Source organism: Porites lutea, chromosome 1 (genome assembly GCF_958299795.1).
Source record: "Porites lutea chromosome 1, jaPorLute2.1, whole genome shotgun sequence".
In the NCBI taxonomy this organism is placed as follows: domain Eukaryota; kingdom Metazoa; phylum Cnidaria; class Anthozoa; order Scleractinia; family Poritidae; genus Porites; species Porites lutea.
This window is the reverse complement of record NC_133201.1, coordinates 7,632,233-7,651,671: the sequence shown is the minus strand read 5'-3', so window position 1 is coordinate 7,651,671 and position 19,439 is coordinate 7,632,233. Positions and strand designations below refer to the sequence as shown.

Here is a 19,439-nt window from a genome sequence, read left to right as displayed (position 1 = left end):
TAGCAGCAACAGCAACATCGCGCCTCCATGCGACTTTTTCTTTCCGTCTCCGGGAGCCTTAGTCGCCATGGTTACAATCAAAGAAGCCGGGGATCTTATTATTAAAGAATATCGACATCATTTAGATATAAACGAGACGATAGAAAGTCTAGAAATGCAAGGGAAACGTTTTGGAACGCCAGCAGTCAAATCCAAGCTGAAAAGAGTTTATTTGACGCTTTTATGTTTAGTGAGAGGTTCAAAAGGGATTGTAAACAAGAGGCAGGGGCGATTTCTAGTGAAAGTCAAAACTTAGATTACTACATACTGCAATTAAGACGTTCTCTGTCTCAAGTCCATGTTCCTGCACGGTGTACTGTATTTTTAGAATTAAAACGTTCATGATCAGTTCGAATAATTAGAAAACAATTAAGAAGTTGTAATTTTTCTTTTTCTTTCATTCACAGGATGGCGTATTTTAAAAAAAAATTAGGAACTTTCAAATAAGAAACTTGACTAGCGTGTTTGAATAGGCTTATTAGGATTATTGGGTGATCAAGAGCCGACGACTTGAAACGTTTGACAAGGTGAGAGATATGACAATCACTAGAGACCAGGTTTTTACAGCCTTTGTTGTTGGAGAGCTGTTGACTGCAAACAAACAATTGAAATCAATAAATTTTATATCAACCTCTCGGGGCATCCATCTCTTAATAACCCCTAGGGTTCTTTAAGGCCTGGGTGATGGATAAGCAGAGCAAAGTGATGATGAAATTAAAAAACTGGTCAAAGAAGCAAGGAACTAATAAGACCAAGTAGCCTGCATCTCACCCTGCCAGTAGAGCCCCTCTTTTTGGCTTGCTTGGTTTTGGCCTACTCGAGAAAGCGTCTCTATAAATTGAGTAAGATCTTTGTTGAGCACGCGCTGCATGCTGCTAGGATAGAGTTTCGAGCCCAGGCGTAATAGCCATGTGCTTGCTACAGCGGGCTCGGTTATGACCATCGGTTTATCAATAAACAAATGGACGTAATCGAAAAAAACAGTTTGACGAGAGAAAACAAGATTGACTAGTCCAGAAATTTGGGCTGCGGCGACTTCAAAGGTTTGACGCGATTCAAACAGAGCATCCTGTTCTCCTAAAGACAAAAAGTTGCCCTGCTCGCAGGGTGCCTGTATGTATAATATGATCTGCCGCGGTATCGGATTAGCTCCAACGGTAGAGCGCTTGACTGCAGAGCCGGAGGTCACGGGTTCGATTCCCGGGACCGGACCAATACTCAGGGTCTTAAAATAACTGAAAAATGAAGGTACTGCCTTTGCCTTGCAAACGGGGAGACTTTCGTGTGGCTCGGACGACTACGTAAAATGGCGGTCCCATCTCCAGTAGAAGACGTAAAAATAGAGTCCCCAGCTAGTATTTTCGTGCTAAATGCATTGACACTCAAATAAAGAGCTTTTTTAAAAGGTTTGTGCAGACGTTAAAAGGTGCCTGAAGCCTAAGGCGACAACATTTAGCCATGAGCCGATTGACATTTCGTCGCTGAAGAGCTCCACTCTACTTGTAATGCACGACCGAATCTTACCTTCGCAGAAATATTCACCATCTCCATGGTAACCTTTAGGACATGCACAGCTGAAACTTCCTTCTTGGTTGTTACACGTCGCTTCTTCTGCGCATGGCCATTTGCCTGTGTTGCACTCATCTATGTCTGAAACAAATCCTTGACTATTAAAAATTTCTAAAGAAAAACGCAGGGAAATGACCGGAATTATCCACTGACAGAACAAAAAACAAAAGAAAACAAAAAAAAAAAAACAATACAGAGCCCAGAGAAGGAAATCAGTTACTCTGGGAATCAAAATCAAGCCTGTGATCAAATCCAGATTAAAAGGAATCAGTACGTTTTCCGATAAATCGTTAGCTTTTAAGATCCGTGTAAGGTTTAATATTGCAGTGGTGTTAAGAAAGCGATTTCTGGTGGAACGGCATAGTAGTCGGCGATTCTAATCACATTAGTTTGAGGAAAATCTTTAGTTAGTGCTATGTGATGGCACTGAAGTTAACCTTTTTAGGAATCGAAAATATAGCTGAATGGATTGTATTTGTTTTTGGAGGGCGGGGTCACACTGTAGCTTGAAAAACTGTATAGTTGAAATATTTCATTGTTTTTTTCTCTAGGCTTTTTGAACTGGACATTTAATTACCTTTACACTCTTTCAACTCCTTACTAAATTCGAATCCATGATAGCATCGGCATAGATAGTCTCCAACAGTGTTCTCGCATCGGATAAAATTGTACTTTCCGCATGGCGTGGTAAGGTTCTTGCATTCATCGATATCTGTAACCATTTTGTGACAAAAAGATTTCTTACTCATATCTATTATGTAATTATTTGTAGAAAGAAGAAAGCTTAATATCACAGAACTTTTTTTAACTTTTGTTTCTTCGAAAACTTGTTTTTGTACAAATTTTTGCTTTTTTTATCAGTGCCAAGTATGGTACGCTGACAAAAATCTCGGACTCGAATGAATACCAGCTTGGATCAATCAATCTATGGTAGGCATGTGCCCTTAAATCTTCACGAGCTTTAAAGAAGCTACTACAAAACCTGTAAAACGTAATTATGGGGCTGGCTAGCTCATTAGCGTTTCCTTTCCTAGGTCCAATCACATTCCTTAGTGGAAATATCACTGACGGTGCAAGAGTTTTTAAAGCCGGCAGAAGAAAGGGATTTACAATACTTCCCTGGGAAAGAGAAACAGAAAGCCAGAGAAAATGAGATACAGAATTAATTGCACGATCTATTCTATGGTCTGCATGTATAAAGCCTAGCTCTCGACTAATGAGCACACTCACCTTCACACTTATTTTCCTCTGCGTTAATCACATGGTAACCCCGGTCGCAAGAGCAGTCGTATGATCCAAAAGTGTTCGTACATGTTTGGCCATAGTCGCAAATCCGATATTGAGTGCATTCATCGACATCTTTACGTTGAAGTCAGACAGAAAGGAGAACAATACATTGATGAGCCATTTTTTTGCTAAAGCAAACCTCAACTGAAAACCCCAAGCAGACGTCTATTAAATTTCTAGATCCAAAAATACGCTTTTACATACTAGTTTCCGCTTTAATTATTCTAATTTTTTTCCTTCTCTATTCAAATCATCCTTAGCAACCCAAAGCTACCCTTACTCGGGGCGCAGGGACATGTGGGAGGGAAGTGCATATGGTCTTGCTCCTTTGAGGCACGATTCGTAGTTAGTAGATTTAACACCAAGGCAACAACTCTTGGCCCCAGTTGTTGAAAACCTTAATGGCGCTATCCAGTGCAAAATGGTAATTTCACCATAACACTAGATAAAAATTTATCCAGTGGATACCACAGTCAACATTGGCCAACATTGGCCAGGGCATCATGGCTGTCGACGCGCGCGTCGACTAAGTTTTCTATTCAAGTAATTTCGAATCCGTCACCCCATAAGACGAAAGATTGCGAATCCGAGGTATATTCGAATACAGATTTAAATTAAGGAATCCATGTTGAATGGTGTCGATCTGAGTTTTGACTACAACTTAACAAGGCAAGAAACATTACATGGAATTGAGTAATGACACGGCTTTTTAAATGGCTAACGACGAGACTGAGAGATCAAGTTTTTCCGGGGATACTTGGGGAAAAAAAGAGCACAGAACGAAAGCGTATTCTTTGGAACCGTTTCCCTAAATGAGACGACGTAGAATTTTCCCCACTTTATTTCAGGCCTGTCCCAAATTCGACGAAATTTGATTCGTAATTTATACCAGACTATTCAGTGCATCGTGCAGCCTCGGATACATGACCCTAAGTCCCAACCTAACCAGAAACTTCTTAAGTTTGGTTTACTATCTAAGAGAGGCTTCAAATTAATCGAATCGAACTTCTCAAGAGCCAAAAGATACTTACGTTTTACTTATAACAACTCCTGTAAAAACATAATCAATTACAGACAAACCTTACCATTGATACTTTCGCAGACCACTCTAGTTAAAAATTTGAACCCAGTTTCAAATCAAAACCCAACCGGTGCCGCAAATACCTTAAGGTGATGTTACACGGGACGATTCACAACGACGATTTTTAGCGTAACACATCGTTGCAATGTTGGAACAATGCTGTAACTATTCGAAACAATGTCGCAACAATGTTGCAACGCTGTGTTGCGCTAAAAATCGTCGTTGCGAATCGTCTCATGTAACATTACCTTTAGTCTTTTTCGCAGCTGTTATCAGGGACGTCACGGAATGCTTTCCAGGCGCGGAGCGTTGCGTGACGACCCTAATGACGGCTACACGTACCTATGAGCCTCAAATACAAGGCTGTTTTATGAACTCTCTTACCTAAACATTGCTTGTATGGATTTTCTCCTTTGAACCCGGTTTTACATTTGCACTGAAAAGATCCCTGGATATTTATGCAGTCGGCGTTTGGAGGGCACACGGTCTTATCGGCAAAGCACTCGTTCACATCTTTAAATAGAACAAGCAAAGTAAAAGATGAGAAAAGGCAGTAAGGAAATTTAGGGACTGTTTACGTAGAGGGAGATAGATCCTAGCACCAGGAAGACCCTAGAAGGCAGATCATCTTAGTGACAAGTTTCCTGTTTCCAGTTTACACGCCCCGCCGGGGGGGGGGGGGTGGGTTGGGGTACTTTCAGACTAGAAAATTGGGTGAGGGTGTGTGGCACGCGTCCTGAAACCCTTACCCTATTACCGACAAAAGTCTGTGATTTTCCCTACCGTATTTCAGACCTGCCTTATAATCAGTTCTGTGGGTCATACCAATGTTAAAGGCAATGTTTATACGCTTTTATTAAGTGGGATACAACACTGTACAAAGTTTCGAGATTAAAATTCCATACTATAAAGCAGGTTGCATAATGCGCCGTCATAAATACAGAATACGTGCCTACCTAAGGACTAGAGTGCAAAAATCATACCCTATTTCAGACCAAAATGGCCAAAGTTCATACCCTATTTCAGACCAAAACGGCTAAAAAACCGTACCCTTTGGCGCCCCACAAACCTATATAGCCTATATAAGGGAATACCCTCCCCTCCCGGGTTACACGCAAAGGGTTGTAATTGTACTTGTCCCTATGGCTAGGATCTTCTTAGCTGATGTAGGATGATGCTAGTTCTAAGAAGATCCTACTAGTACAAGAAACAAACCAGGCAAAAATTGCGGCGGGGCCTATTTCCCTTTCGTAAACGGTCTGCCATTTTCAACGGTCGATACCACCATTGAGAACCAAGCCTTTAGTCATGATTGATGTAATATACTGCCTGGATTATGTTACAATAAGGCAAATAAAACCGGTTTTTGAATTGCCTCAGGAAGGACGACGTTGAAATCCAAGTTGAATTTACGTTAAAAGTTCTGGACAGGGCTAGGATCACCCGCTATTGACGTATCAGTAATTAGTAAAATCCAACTAGTGGTCCATTATCAATGCCGCGTTCTGATTGGTTGAGCTACTACTAGGATATATGTTATAGCCCACTAGTGGCGAAAAGCGCGGGCTTTTTGGCGGCGAAAAAGGATTAAAGTCTAGCTTTAACTAGCTAAATTTTTTTTTCTCGATATTTTTGACCAACTAGTTGGATTTTACTAAAACAATTATTCCGCTCGCCCTCATGGCCTCTGAGTTAATAGCTATTGACTCAGAGCCCATTCGGGCTTGAGGAATAATTGTTAAAGAGTTTATGTACTTAAATGTTCTGGATTTTTGGCTCGTCGGCGTGGTAGTGTAGTGGTAAGGGAGAGTGATAAGAATACGAAAGGTCCAGACTCGATCCGCGAGGTCCGGCTTTGACCCTGAGTTGCAATCTTCTTTCTTTTTAATACAAACAATCTCAGTAACAGGCCAAAATTTTCTAAGTGTCTTAAAAATGGCAGCGACCGTTTACGAAACGGACAACTGCAGCGGCGGATCGTTTAGTGCATGGGTAACCATGGCAATAAAGGCTGACAATTTGGTTTGGCGTAAGTACTATCTGTTGATTGTAATCATTCTGCTGAAAGAAGTTATAAACGCCAGTAAAAACAGCAGAAGGCCCCAAATTACGTTTGTGTTTTTGTCACGCGCCGCTGATAATTCCTTCTTGATCCTTTCTACTTCGGCACCACACAGACCGAAATTTCTGCATGTAAGGCAACATAAAGTTGTTCCGCCTACTAGGATAATCCTCCCCCCACGTAAACAGCCTCTTAGACTGGACTTAGCTACCACTGCGAGATTTCTGCTTAAAAAAAACTTAAGTGGATTTTGGGGGTGAGTAGAACGTAAAATGCCATATTGATCTTAATTATTAATTCCAGGGTAACTGATTCCTGGCATACTAATGCAGTTTATGGTGAGTAGAATGTACCACAAAGACACTGCCTACCTGAACATTTGAAACCATTTCCTTCGAAACCGTTCTTACAAAGACAGGAAAACCCACCAGCAGTGTTGGTGCAGACAGCATTTCTTGAGCAAGCATCTTTATTAAGGCATTCGTCGATATCTTGGGAACAAGAAATGAGACTCTGTATGGGATTGATATGCGACGATTTCGTTGGAAAAAAAACGATTTGATGGAAAACGCGCGAAAACCACGTCTGTTCTTGTCTACAGTTAGGCTCAAAAGAAGGTTCGTTGTAAGCAAAAGATAAAGGTGTATGCCATTATATATAGTTGTGGTTTTCGTATTAAAACGAACATAATTTTAAATAATATCCTGCAAACTAGCCCATATTTAAAACCCTTTCTTTTTTTTAGTCTTATATACTGAGGGACTTATTATAACAGGGAAATGTGGGTTCTAAAACGGGTGGGTTTATAACTGGAGAGTTTATAAATTTGGGGTTACAAATATTTCAACTAAAAAATGTGTTAATAACAATAAATTAGGGCATTGACTTCAATTAGAAGCAGAAAGCTAAACCAACAATGAAGAAAATTCCAAGGTACTGTACTTTCCATTTATATTGTGTTTCTTAGAGAAACACTCAGTTCAAAACTAACATACGACGTTTTTCACTTAGTCCAGACATTATAAGCTCAGTTAGTGTATCAACTTAAAAAAAAAACAGAAGAAACACCTTCTTACCTAACTTGCTCCTTTCCCTCCACCCCCCTTTGTCAGCTTTGTGTTTTGTCTTAATTTTTTTTCTTTATCTTTTTCTTCCTTTTTTTTTTTTTGATACCTTATTCCTTCGTATTATTGTTAATCTGCCTTCGCTGATCAGTTAAATTATTATGAAGTTTATCTTTTGTTGTATAAGCCTCATGGTTTCTTTGGGCTTTCTTGCCTTATTCTAACGGATTTCTGTAATTTTTTACTAATATCATAATAAGTTAGCGAAAAAAATAAAAATAAATAAATAAAAATAAACCCAACCTGTGCAGCACCACATCTGGACTTGTCATTCCGATATGGTATGGTCTAGGTAAGTTCGTAAGTGAGGGGATTGATAGAGAGCTCAAGAAAGAAGGACGGCGACGGCTACGAAATCGTCACTTAAAAAGTGAATTCGCGCTGCCTAAGACTTTATCACGCTTATTCCATCCCGTTAATTCGTCAATTGTCGGCAAATTGTTTTGGGTTTGAGTTCTAAAGGACTGTATCAAAGTTCAGGAAAAGAAAAAGAAAGTTGTTGTCTTGAATTTTTGTCCTCGACAAAACGTGAAATTAGGCATTTTCACGTTGTAGTCGTGCAACAACGGCAAAGAAATGTACAATAAAGCGCGAAGCACGTGCAAAGTTGTTGTTTTACTAATATAAACCCGTTGCTTTTTTGCGGTTCTCGTTGCCGTTGCTGTCGCCGTCGTTATTGCTTAGTCTCCCTAATATCATGGGAGGACCTTTACTCATAGGAAGAATTCTTGTGTTTCCGTTTTATTTTTTCGGAGAGATGGAGGGTGGAGGGGTAGGGGGGGGGGGGGCGCTGATGTATACGAAAAGGCTTATTTTCGGAATTTTACGGTATCTTTCTGACTTAAATTTTCTATAAACATTTAGTTAATAAACATGACAATGACTGGTATTTACCGGTACAGTTGCTGTTATCACCAGTAAAACCTGATTTGCAAAAACACTCATATGTTCTTTTCCCAGATGCATTTGTCTTGTTGCTACAAACCGCTCTGGGTACATCACAATAAGGCAATCTCCTCATGCACTCAGTTAACGCTGCAAGATAACGGGGATAATACACGCTGTAGTAAGGTTAGTCACTCCAGTATCTAATTTTCACTTTTAACTACTTATTCGAACGACTGCATCTCAGTTGGCTCAATTGGAGATGAGGACCAGTCCGCTGAGCGGGAGACCGCTGGTTGAAACCACCCCGGACATACTTCAAGGGTCTTCAAACAACTGAGGCAAAAGTGCCAAAAGTGCTAGAAACTGGCAACTACAAACGAGTAGACTTTTTATTCTTCTGGGATAAAGACGATAAAACCGTAGATCCCGTTTCGGCACACCCCTTGCATGCAAACATTCTGTGAGTCGTTAAAGAACCCACACTCTCTCAAACTTGTAGCCTGCAGCGCGTGGCAGGCGTCCAAAGAGGAGGGGAAAGCAGGGAGAAGGGCGTTTCCCTTTAGTGTTCGGGCTTTTCTACCCCTCCCCTCCTCTTTTTTGCACTATCATATTTGGGATTATCATTTCCTTTACTTTGTTACTTCTAATATGCACCAAGAGCAGTCTGGCAAATGTTCCTCAACCAGTATTGTAAATTATCCTAGAAAAGCCCCAAGGGGAGTGGATAATAACATATTAAACGGATAAATGACCTTCCAATGCTTTGCCACAAGAAATGACTTATCGATTAGGACTGTACAAGTGTACGTAAGAGTAATTTTGTGTCAATAGCATATTCTACAATGCTTACGTTCACATTTTTTCGTTCCATCTCCCCAGAAACCTTCTCTGCATTTGCAAGAAAATCTTCCATCTAAGTTTACACAGATCGCATCCTTAACGCAGTTGTGAGAGCCAAGCTTGCACTCGTCAATATCCACACACTGTTTCCCGTCTCCAGAGAAACCTTTACCACAAACACACTTGTACGATCCATCTGTGTTACGGCACTCAACACCTTTTATTTTCAGATTACATTTATGTTGTTTCTTTGCACACTCGTCAATGTCCTTGCAAGTTCGTCCGTCTCCTTCAAAGCCTTTTTTACAGTGACATTCATAGCTTTGGCGAGTGTTGACACAGGTAGCCCAGGTTTTGTGGCACTTATGGATTCCAAGTTCACATTCGTTGGCAAGTACACAGCTTTTAACCCCATCACCATAGTAACCCTCCTTGCACTCGCACTTGTATCCACCAAGAGTATCCACACACTGGCCAAGTGCATGACATGAACGGCTTTTCTGTAAGACAGCAAAACCCATAAAGAACGGTTCGTTAACCGGTTTACTTGTTTTCTTGTTATTTATCGTTTTCAATGAAAAACGCAAAACGAGTTTTTACTAAAGTACAGAAACCTCACAAACAAAGACGTTAATGAATATTAGTGGCTCTCATTATTCATTCCAAATATTTCCCCGATTCTGATTGAAAGCTCACGCATAATTCACCATAACCAGTTACGGATGACCAAATTTGTAAGAATTTTGCGTTTAACGAGGAAAAGACGTCAAAAATGCAGCGTTCTTGCAGGTTAATGCACCGCTAACCGAGAAGACCTGGGGTGCGGTTGAGTCGTTTTGGTTGTGGAAACAAAAAATGGCGGACATTTCACTCGTTTCAAGAGTAAGAACTAGGCGAAATTATACCTAAAAACATGGCAAGAACAGCAAGAACACAACTCGAAGGGCGACATCTTCTATTTGGAGAATATTTGCGGAGCTGAACAACCCTAAACGTGCACTATCGAAGGTGAACTTAACATCGATGGAGGTAAACATGTTTTAGCTTTGTTTTTAAACTATGAATTATTTTAAATGAATAATAAACCAACTATTGAATTTGGCTTTCGTATCGTATGAAGAATTATGGAAATCTCGGAAGGTGTTATCTGTCGAGGCCGTTAACACCCTCCTCGATCTCCACAATTCTTCATAAGATACTCAGCCTCATTCATTAACTGTTAAATTTAATTATAGTCTTCCCGTTCAAATGTTAGAAAACTACTTCGTGGTGTTTTTGCTTTGTTTGTCATTTTTGATCCCCTGTCTTTGCCATTTTCTCATCAGTGAGAGCACCCCGCTAGCAGAACTTTTCTTTCGCTTGCCCGATTTTGGCGTACTCGAGAAAGACTCTGCATGAAGCACGTAAGATCTTTGCTGCTAAGATATAGTTTGGAACCCAGGCCTTAAAAAAAGTGTGCTTGCTACATAGGGCTAGGTAAATGACCATCGGTTTATCGACAAACGGATGCTCGCACTCGAAAAAACCAGTTTGACGAGAGAAAACAGGATTGACTAGTTCAGAAGTTTTGGCTGAGGCGACGTCAAAGTCTTTACGCCATTCAGCCAAATCCTCCTTTTCTCCTCCTCACTCGAGAGGAGGACAAAGGGAGTCTATGCTTTAGCGCAGGGTGTAGTGAGAGTGATCCATACCGCCGCTTCATATATTTCTTTCTATCATTTTTCTTCCCTTCTACACTCAGTCCCAATACTAGTTCTTTTGTTGCCTTGTTGTTGCTGTATTTTTTGCTAGAATAATTTCGAAACAAGTTCGAACTGCACAGCTGTTAAAATAACAAGAATCGAAAAAATTTCAATGTTTTGCAATACCTGCAAGTTTGCTGATATCATACAGAAAAAAAGCGGTGTTTAAGAATCGCACCACGCCCTGGATAATGATCCTCACTTGCCCCACTACTCCGTCTTCTTGTCGCGGAATTATAATTAATATAAAATTTTTATTCAAAGACTTCGGTCTGTCTACTCAAAGGTGTGCCCATGACATCACAATGCTCGTATCCCAAGCGGAATATTTTAATATCTTACCGATGGTTCTTTGCACTCCTTGATGTCCTCACAACTTCGACCATCGCCATGGAAACCTTTCTTGCATTTACACTGATAAGATCCAATTGTATTAGTGCAATGTGCATGAGGACTGCATTGGTGCTTTTTTGAAGTGCATTCATCTAAATCTTTGCAGTGAGCAACGTCTCCATGGTAACCAGGCACGCATTCACATTGATAGCCCCCAGGAAAATTCTTGCAAAAAGCGTTTTTATGTCGTTCGCAATGTTTCTATAAAAATCAGAACAGAAGTTGGAGAAATTACACCAGTAAAAACACTGTTGTTTATTATAAATAACTCCAAGTGTTCTTTGGAAGTAGATTTCTTGCCTACAACATTATACCACGCACTTATGAAAGACTGCAGTCTTCTGAAAATCTTGATAGGCATATGAGAGCACAAACAATTAAGTGTGAGAAATACCATGTGCTATTGCAGGGAGCCAGTTATTTGGCATAATGACAATAGGCAAGAGGAAATACAGCAAAAACCCACGAGTAAGAACCTAAGATTAAGAACCTGTTAGCCTAAAATTTGCAATTTAGACCCCCTCTATATAAGAACCTCTTTAGCCTAAAATTTGGAGAAAGGCCACAGATGCTGTTTGGCCAGGAAGTAAAAATTAACGAGGACCATTCATCAGTTTTGCCGCTAAGCAGAGTAAACCACTTTCTGACACGCAACGTTCCTTTGACTTTGTCACACAATAATTCTCCTCTTAACTGTTGGCAAACGTTTCTAGTGTATATTCCGTTACGAACAACCTACGCGATATCTGCATAGGTCAAAATATTAGCTCTCGGTCCTGAAAACCGTGAGTGAGAAAAAGTCTTCAATTTACACTTCTAAGCGAGACAACGAGCACCCCTCTATGTTTCATATGGGAGGTACCGGGGCGCGGTAGACAAATCACACTGTTTTGTGAAGAAGGTGAAGTAACAGGGCAGGGAAATCGGTGGATGTTAAGAAGAAATGGAAAAATTTATCAAAATAAGGATAATTATTTATCTTTTATCATAATCTAATACCCGGTTAGCGGAGTTTTCGCATTCATTGATATCGCTGCAGAAACGGCCATTGCCTTTAAATCCATTTTTGCACTGACAAGTGTAGCTTCCAATGGTATTTTTACAGACCGCGTCTTCATGACATTTGTTTTTATTTCCCTTGCATTCGTCAATATCTTGACAGTCCTCTTTGCGGGCTTCTCCCATCAAAAATCCCTGGGGACAGTAGCAGTTGTAGTAGTTTGAGGTGTCTTTACAAGACGCGTACAAGCCACAAGCTGCCATACCAGTGGAGCATTCATCCTCATCTACAAAAAAATTAAAATTATAGTCAAACGGAATAGCGCCTTCGTACTTACTTTCAGCGTTTAGACACGCGCACCTTTTCCATGTCTATAACACCAGAAGTCGTGATTTGCTGCGCCCTCCCTTCGCAAAAACTACCAAATACCAAGGTAGCTTCAGAATAAACGGTGCTCGGACCTACAACGCCCTACCGAGAATCATTAGACAAGTAGAGACCCTCAGTGAATTCAAAATCAAGCTAAAGCGCCACTTTAAACAGTAACACGTGCGTTACATGTTGTCTTAACTTAATTAATTGTCTAATTTTAATGTTTTAGTGTCTTTGTTGTTGTGTTTTGTCAGGGCTCCATTTAAACTGGCTCTGCTAAATTGGATGCCCCTGGATAAATATTGAAATAAATAAATAAAAAAAACTTCCAGTAGCATATAAGCGACCACCCAAATTCTGAAGACTTATAAGTCGCTTACGAGAGATGGTCGTTTACAAGAATCAAACCACACAGGGGTCTAGCTCTTCCGAGAAAAAGTCCCGGCACATCTACTTCATGGTAGTTAATTTATTGCATGCAATTTCTAGGTTACGATATTTGTATCACCATGTTGTCGTTAAAAATTCTCTATATACTCTAAGAAACACAGTATATGGAGCAAGCATAGAGATCAGAACATGCGTGGAGTGGTCCCTTGCAAGGGGTTAAAAACAATGGAAAATTATTAAACCGTCAGTACAGAAAAGCTTACAGGAGGTGATCGTTTAGGAGAACTTCCAACTGTAAGGCTTCGACTGCAGCCTGTTCCCAGAGGAAGGCGCAAAAAGATGTATGCAGAAAAAAAAGCGAGGGGTTGGGGTAGGGGGTGAAAGCGCCGCACTCTACTATCTGAACGCCTTAAGCGGGCTACTTCGATTTGAACAATTTGGTGTTTTCGATAGGTGGTCGCTTATGGGAGGTGGTCGCTTACGAGAGGTAGTCGCACATGGAGGTTGGACTGCATTTTTTTGTTCAAGAAAACTTCAATACTGTTGTTAAACTGTCCGCAGAAGTTAGGTTTTGCCGATACCCTGTTACTTTATTAAACATTTTGAAAGTTTATGTTTTCAACAAAAAAATCAGTTAAATGATTGTATTTACCTGTGCATTTATATCCATTCCATACTTGTGTAGATGAGCAGTTTAGTCGATTCACAATGAAAGGAATTCTGCTGTTAAAACACTTGTACTTCTCATTCTCCTTGCAACGATCTGGTTCCGCTGTAAAATGACATTAAGAGGATTAACTGTGATGATAATCCGCTGATCAACATAGGATTAGTCTGAGCTTCGAGGCCTTTTTAAAATGATGACTGAGCGCGTAGCCCGAGGTAGTTGGTATTTTTAAGATGGCCGAAGAGTGATTTAATGCATCGTTTATGTGTTTAAATCCGACAGGTCATTTTTGTGTTCACGAAAACGAAAGGAGGACTTTATCTTTTATGATGAACTCCAGTTCCACTTGTAGTGACCTGCTCTTTCATTTAATGAAAAGAAGGAGATAGCTAGTTTCAAAACCGTGAAAAGGTGCACAAGCAAAACTAATTCATAGTAAATCAGGATGATTTAGATCAAGGTTAAGTTGACACGACGCCTAAGGAATTTTAGACAGGCTGAAAGTTTGTTCAGACACCTCGTCAACACCTCGTCAAGCAAATTTCCCACGCGGCACGACCAATCAAAAGCACTACCCAGTTCTGGGTAGTGACCCGTCATCAGTATGGAATTTCTGCGCTCATTTCTCAGACGTCATTTTGCGGGGAAACCAAAGGTGACGTCGTGAAATGTCGGCTGTTTTCTCACGCTACGCCGTTCAATGATTTTCGCTCTGTTCACACGGAACTTTGAAAGGCTGGACGTCTAGTTAAGGTGGTTCCGTATGAACGGAACGCATAAACGCACGAATTTTCAAGCGGTCGAAAATCAACGGCGTGAACGTAGCGCAAGGGCTATCACTCACAATTTAAGGTGCGTGCCGAGTAATAAGAGACCAGCACATTATGACAAACATCCACATCACTTCTACATGGAAGTAGCCACGTTTGGGGCATAAAAGTGCCGCTGAGAGATTCACTTCCTGGTTCTGTTTAAGTTTTGAAAAAAAAAAATACACGCTCTGTTCCTTCTGTAGGAAAGCTCCTCTCCCCCGTTTCGCTCCTGTGTACTAAAATATGTCAAGCAAGAGATAAATTGTTATTGCTATTAATTGTACTGCAAACAATTATCATTTTATTACTTACCTTTTTCTTCGGTCCAAAGTTCGTCATTCGTGTAACGTTTCCCGTTGATGACATAAGCTCGCTGTTTAAACTTATAGTGAATTGTCGCCGTCATTATTCCGCACTCCGCTTTGTTGTAACCACCCTTTCTGAAATACACAACCTTTATCTGTTTATTGTCTTTGGCACGGCCCAGTCGATCGAGTCTCGTGTTGCTAAAAACATCTTTATCACTTATATTTTGATAGGACAGTTCAGACAGCCCGAGTTGGCTGGGGGATTTAAAAACCAGCTTTGAGTTCACCTGTACAATCTTCCCTGGACACAAATGATTTGAAACTCTACCAACATGGTCGATTATTTCTGCAAGACAGAAACAAACGAAACTCAGATTTAACATTCGCACTCTCAAACCTGTGATATTTTACATTAAGCAGCGCTCGTTTTGGCAGCCTAGGACCAGTTTCCGCATTGGGAGTGGGGGAAGGAGGGGGAGGAGAAAAAAATCGGCGCGGCGAAAAACACATGGGCGAGCGAAGCGATGCGAGAGATCCGCTACCCTTTCCTCCTACCCAGGCCACCGCTATTTTTCCTATTTGACTCCGTTTTTTGCCTTTTTTCCTCGCTGCGAAGCCTGGTCCCAGGCTTTCGCTTTAGTGCCTTTGTTCAAGAAAACCGACAAAAAGCATAGTGTCTGTGTCTATAACATTTTTAATAGTTTGGAAAACACTTCAAAACTTGCCGAATGAAGTAATAAGTACTTATTGATATAAGTGAAAGGGCGAGACGGGAAAATATTTGGCTTAAGGTCAGGACATATGGACTATGCGCAGAGCGGTCCGTTCGTCCTGACCGAGAGCAAAGAATTTCCCGCTTTTAAGCGTCATACTTACCGCCCAAAAGTAAGTTACCAGTCGCGTCTCGTTTTCTGCGCGACGAGAATCGCGTCCCGTGCTAAGTGATTCTCGTCACGCGCTACGAGAATCGCGTAGCGCGAGAATCATTGTCCCCGTGTTAGTCACGGTAAAGCTTTACCATTGATTCTTGAAATCGCTCAAGAGTTTTGGCCCTGATACTTACAGTTTTCAGGCCATATCGCGCTATGACAATCGCGTAGCGCACTACAGGAATCGCGTAGCGTGCAACGCGATTCGCGTCTCGCGAGAGGACGCTAACTTAATTTTAGTGTCTACTTACTACACCATGCGCTAAAGACAACTTGCAACTGATCTCTTTTGACTTTTCTTGGATTTGCGCGGATATCATCCGCTTTCATTAACTCCTTGATAAGATATTCGTCAGTGTATGGAAGTACTTTTTCCACGCGCGCCGATATGAAGCAGCCCGGTCGATAAGGTGCCAGAACACAGGAATCGACTCGGACCTCTGTTTGCAGCGGGGTGTGAGCCGGAATAAACTGAAATTAAAGATAGAAATTAGAAAATGTAAACCTAGTACCTCTTTAATACTAGAAGTACTAACTTGCGACTGCGGAGTTCGGCCGGAGAAATGTCCCTTCGCGCCGCGAGACGCGGCTGTTAGTAGGAGCTTAAGCAACAACGACGGCGACGGCGACGGCGACGGCGACGGCGACGGCGACGGCAACGGCGACAGCGACAGCTACGAAAACGCCGCTTGGAAAGTGAATTTGCGCTAGTTTAAACTTTATGCTCAAATTCCATCTTTTCAATTAGTCAAATTTTAGCAAATTTTTCTGAACTTGAATTCTAAAAGACCATATCAAAGTTCAGGAAAAGAAACAGAAAGTAGTCTGATAGCCTTAAAGAAAGTTCTCTTGCTTAAATTCCCTATTGGCAGACTATAGCAACAGTGTCGGTTGTGGTTTAGATCTATCCGTGCTTTAAATTTATTTTTCAATGGCTCAATATCATTTTATATCATAACAACCAAAGACTAACGGAAAGATGATATTTAAACCATTTAATTGAATAAATTTAAAGCACAACCTCCACAGCATGGGCAATAGTGTATCACTACACTGTATAAGAAAACAAAATGTAGCTTACATTTTTCCTTTTTCTTTTCGCTATGACTCCGTGGTCCAAAAAACCTTAAGATAGCGATTCCTTGCCTAGTCCCAGTACAGCGTTTTCCCAGTCCCTCTCGGTCAATTCACTTCAATGACGTATCCAAGTTGCTTGGACCATATAACCCGAAACGCTTTGGCCGCACGGAATAATGAGCCTTAGGGACTAGGCAAAGTGATTCCCTCCTTGCCTCCTTTCTGTGGGCGGGGTCACAGGCTTACCGCCAACTGTATGCCATCTCCTTAATTAAGCTTGTCCACAGACATTTTTCATTTTTTTGTTTTGACAATTTGAAATTAACTACCCCGCAGTTTTATGTCCATACGTGCGCTCAACTATCTATAAACAGAGTATTAATGTAAATGGTCTGTGAACAGGCTTCATTAATTATGCCTGAGGAGCAATGGACCTTTTCCAATCCAGTGGGGTGGAGGCTTGGGGAGTATTTTCAGACAAATTACTGTATTTTGTCATACCAAGCCTCGAGTAGGTGCTGATCCATTTTAAATGAACAGAGCAAGATTTTACTACTATCTGTAAGGGACAAACACAGTGGTATGGCTGAGGACTGTGCCCATATCTCAAGATAAGTAACAAATTTCCCATGAGGAAGGGGAATGTAATTTGGTAGAAGATGGAAAAACAACTTTTTTTAACCCCACAATTCCAACCATATGGTTTCCCTTGTGAGCCTTGCCCCTCCCCCCAAACACAGTAACAGTAACACCAGAAGATAGAACAATTTTTGTATGACCTTGAAATGAAAACGCGCGAACAAAACAGACACAACAAATGAACAGAAATAGAGCAATTTGATCAGTTTATCAAATGGATACAAACGTGCATGTCTTTTGGTTGGTTAAACGAATGCCCGGGTGAAAAAACTTCATGCCCAAGAACTCTCTAAACATCAACCAATACTTTGCTTTGATGTCATACTGCAACATGATTGGCCAATCGAAACAATCCCTTCTCCACATCAGGGAATTCTTTGGCAGGAAAAAAAAGTTGCTACGTTTGGATCTTTTCAACCATTGGCTGATAAAACAAATATTGAACACTTACCAAAACCATTTTTCAAGGTCATAAGAAAACAACTCTAATAGCTCCAAAATGTGTTTAATGTACATGTATGAGCTTACCTTTGTGAACTCAGTTTCCCCTATACTTAATTCCTTGACACCATGAAGTTTGCTGCTTATGGTGACTTGAACATTCTTGACTTTCTCTACCTTCACCTTTTCATAAACCATAGTCCTTGGGTTTGATAACATAAACGCTTCCCCCTTCTCACCTGTGGAAAAGTTAAAGGAGCTGCGTCGCAAAATTTATCAAAATTCATAGAGTGAGAGCTGCCAAAGAACGAGGGAAATATAAAAACCAAGGGCTGTTTCTGGCTCAAGATCCCAACCTCATTCCCAGGCTCTCTCTCCTTTTCCTCCCATGTTGGGTCTGAAAGAGCCTGGGAATGAGGTTGCAAAAACCTCTGAGCAGCAAACATTGAAAAATCTATGACATCAGAGGGTAACCGTGTAATAGTACTTGCAAATGTCATGGGATCGCTGAAATATACTTTCATAAAATTGCACTCATAGAAGTTTTTCTTTGTGCGCTATTTATAATATTAAATAATTAACTATCCGCTCCCCCTATGGGGCTTTACATGGACAATGAAACAATAATTCATATAGAATTCAACATGTTTAAGAATCCCAGCTGGTAGGAGACGAACCAGTTGCCTATTTACAAGCATGGCTGAGGATTTGAACTCGGGACTATGAAGAACAAAATGGTCAGGGTGGGACTTGAATTCAGGCTTCTGGATTACAAGTCCAGCGCTCTAACCGCTAACAGCCACCCTGCCTCCGTTTAAAATAGTGTCCCTCAAGAAACAAATCAAATTTGAGCTGTGTCCCTCAGGACCAGTTATAACATGCTTAATACATGTTACATGTCTCGGAGAGCCACACAAAGCTCAGAGGAGGGTGTGTCATAAAATGTTAGGGACAGGGGAGGGTGACATGGAATTTTCTACTTTAATTAGATCAAGAGGGCGGATTGCATGGCACAGTGCTACAGAAATTTGAAACTGAGACAATGGGTGCTTACTATATACATAGACTACCTGGGTGGAAGACTTGCAAATAAAGAAAAGACGACAGTCGAACTCTGTTAATATGGACAATGAGGGGGCCATAAAAAGTATCTGTATCAAGGAGGTGTCTGTTTAAAGCAGGTTAAACTTAGAGGAAATGTGAGGGATTGTTCTTCAGGAAGGAACAAAGAAAACTGTATCTAATTATGAGGTGTCGGTAAAGAGGAGTTTGAGTGTATAAAATCTGATGTGGTGGGGAAAAAACCCACTACATCAAAATCATATTATCCAAATCAGCATTGCTTTGCATTGACTCCAATCACAACCCCTATTTACTGACTTGCTTCCCATTGAAATTGAATGACAAAAACCATTAATTTTGATTTTTCAACCGAAATTATCCAGATTTTCCATGTAAGTGGTAAGCACCCTGCAGTTTGTCTCACTACATATTTTTACCAGAACACATTAAGTTCCCTGTCTTTCATTGTGTGGTTCCAGAAAATATCCATACCCCCCCCACGGAAGACCATTGGAAATTCCGAGGGGGAGGGGGGGTTCAAAGGCAGTAATTTCCGAGGGGTATGGGGGGTTCATGGGAAACTATTTTCCAAGGGGTGACAGACCATGTACAAAACATTGAAAGCAACGTACGATCGATCTCAAGCACAAAAACATACCTACGTACGTTGTTTTGAAAAAAAAGTCGGTACTCCTGGCCATTGACATGAGGTTAACA

At 40.9% G+C, this 19,439-nt stretch overlaps 2 protein-coding genes and 1 long non-coding RNA gene across 3 annotated transcripts; all 3 read right to left on the bottom strand.

Annotated features, from left to right (window-relative positions):
• Positions 1-461: 461 nt before the first annotated feature.
• Positions 462-2,330, bottom strand: LOC140940229 (protein disulfide isomerase CRELD2-like). Its single transcript, XM_073389174.1, has 3 exons — positions 2,186-2,330; positions 1,564-1,689; positions 462-630 (listed from the first exon to the last, which is right to left on the bottom strand). Exons 1-3 carry the CDS (start codon positions 2,328-2,330, stop codon positions 524-526), a joined length of 378 nt encoding a protein of 125 aa, XP_073245275.1. The 3' UTR covers positions 462-523.
• A 508-nt stretch (positions 2,331-2,838) lies between these two features.
• LOC140938075 (uncharacterized) lies at positions 2,839-6,530 on the bottom strand. The gene is made up of 3 exons (XR_012165525.1): positions 6,410-6,530; positions 4,361-4,489; positions 2,839-2,967 (listed from the first exon to the last, which is right to left on the bottom strand). It is a non-coding gene; the product is annotated as an uncharacterized lncRNA (long non-coding RNA).
• A 483-nt stretch (positions 6,531-7,013) lies between these two features.
• On the bottom strand, positions 7,014-19,400 carry LOC140940142 (uncharacterized). Its single transcript, XM_073389079.1, has 10 exons — positions 19,381-19,400; positions 17,748-17,899; positions 15,755-15,974; positions 14,579-14,920; positions 13,440-13,559; positions 12,025-12,311; positions 10,975-11,226; positions 8,901-9,390; positions 8,057-8,197; positions 7,014-7,081 (listed from the first exon to the last, which is right to left on the bottom strand). The coding sequence occupies exons 2-10, from the start codon at positions 17,877-17,879 to the stop codon at positions 7,014-7,016; spliced, it is 2,052 nt and encodes a 683-aa protein (XP_073245180.1). The 5' UTR covers positions 17,880-17,899; positions 19,381-19,400.
• Positions 19,401-19,439: the final 39 nt, after the last annotated feature.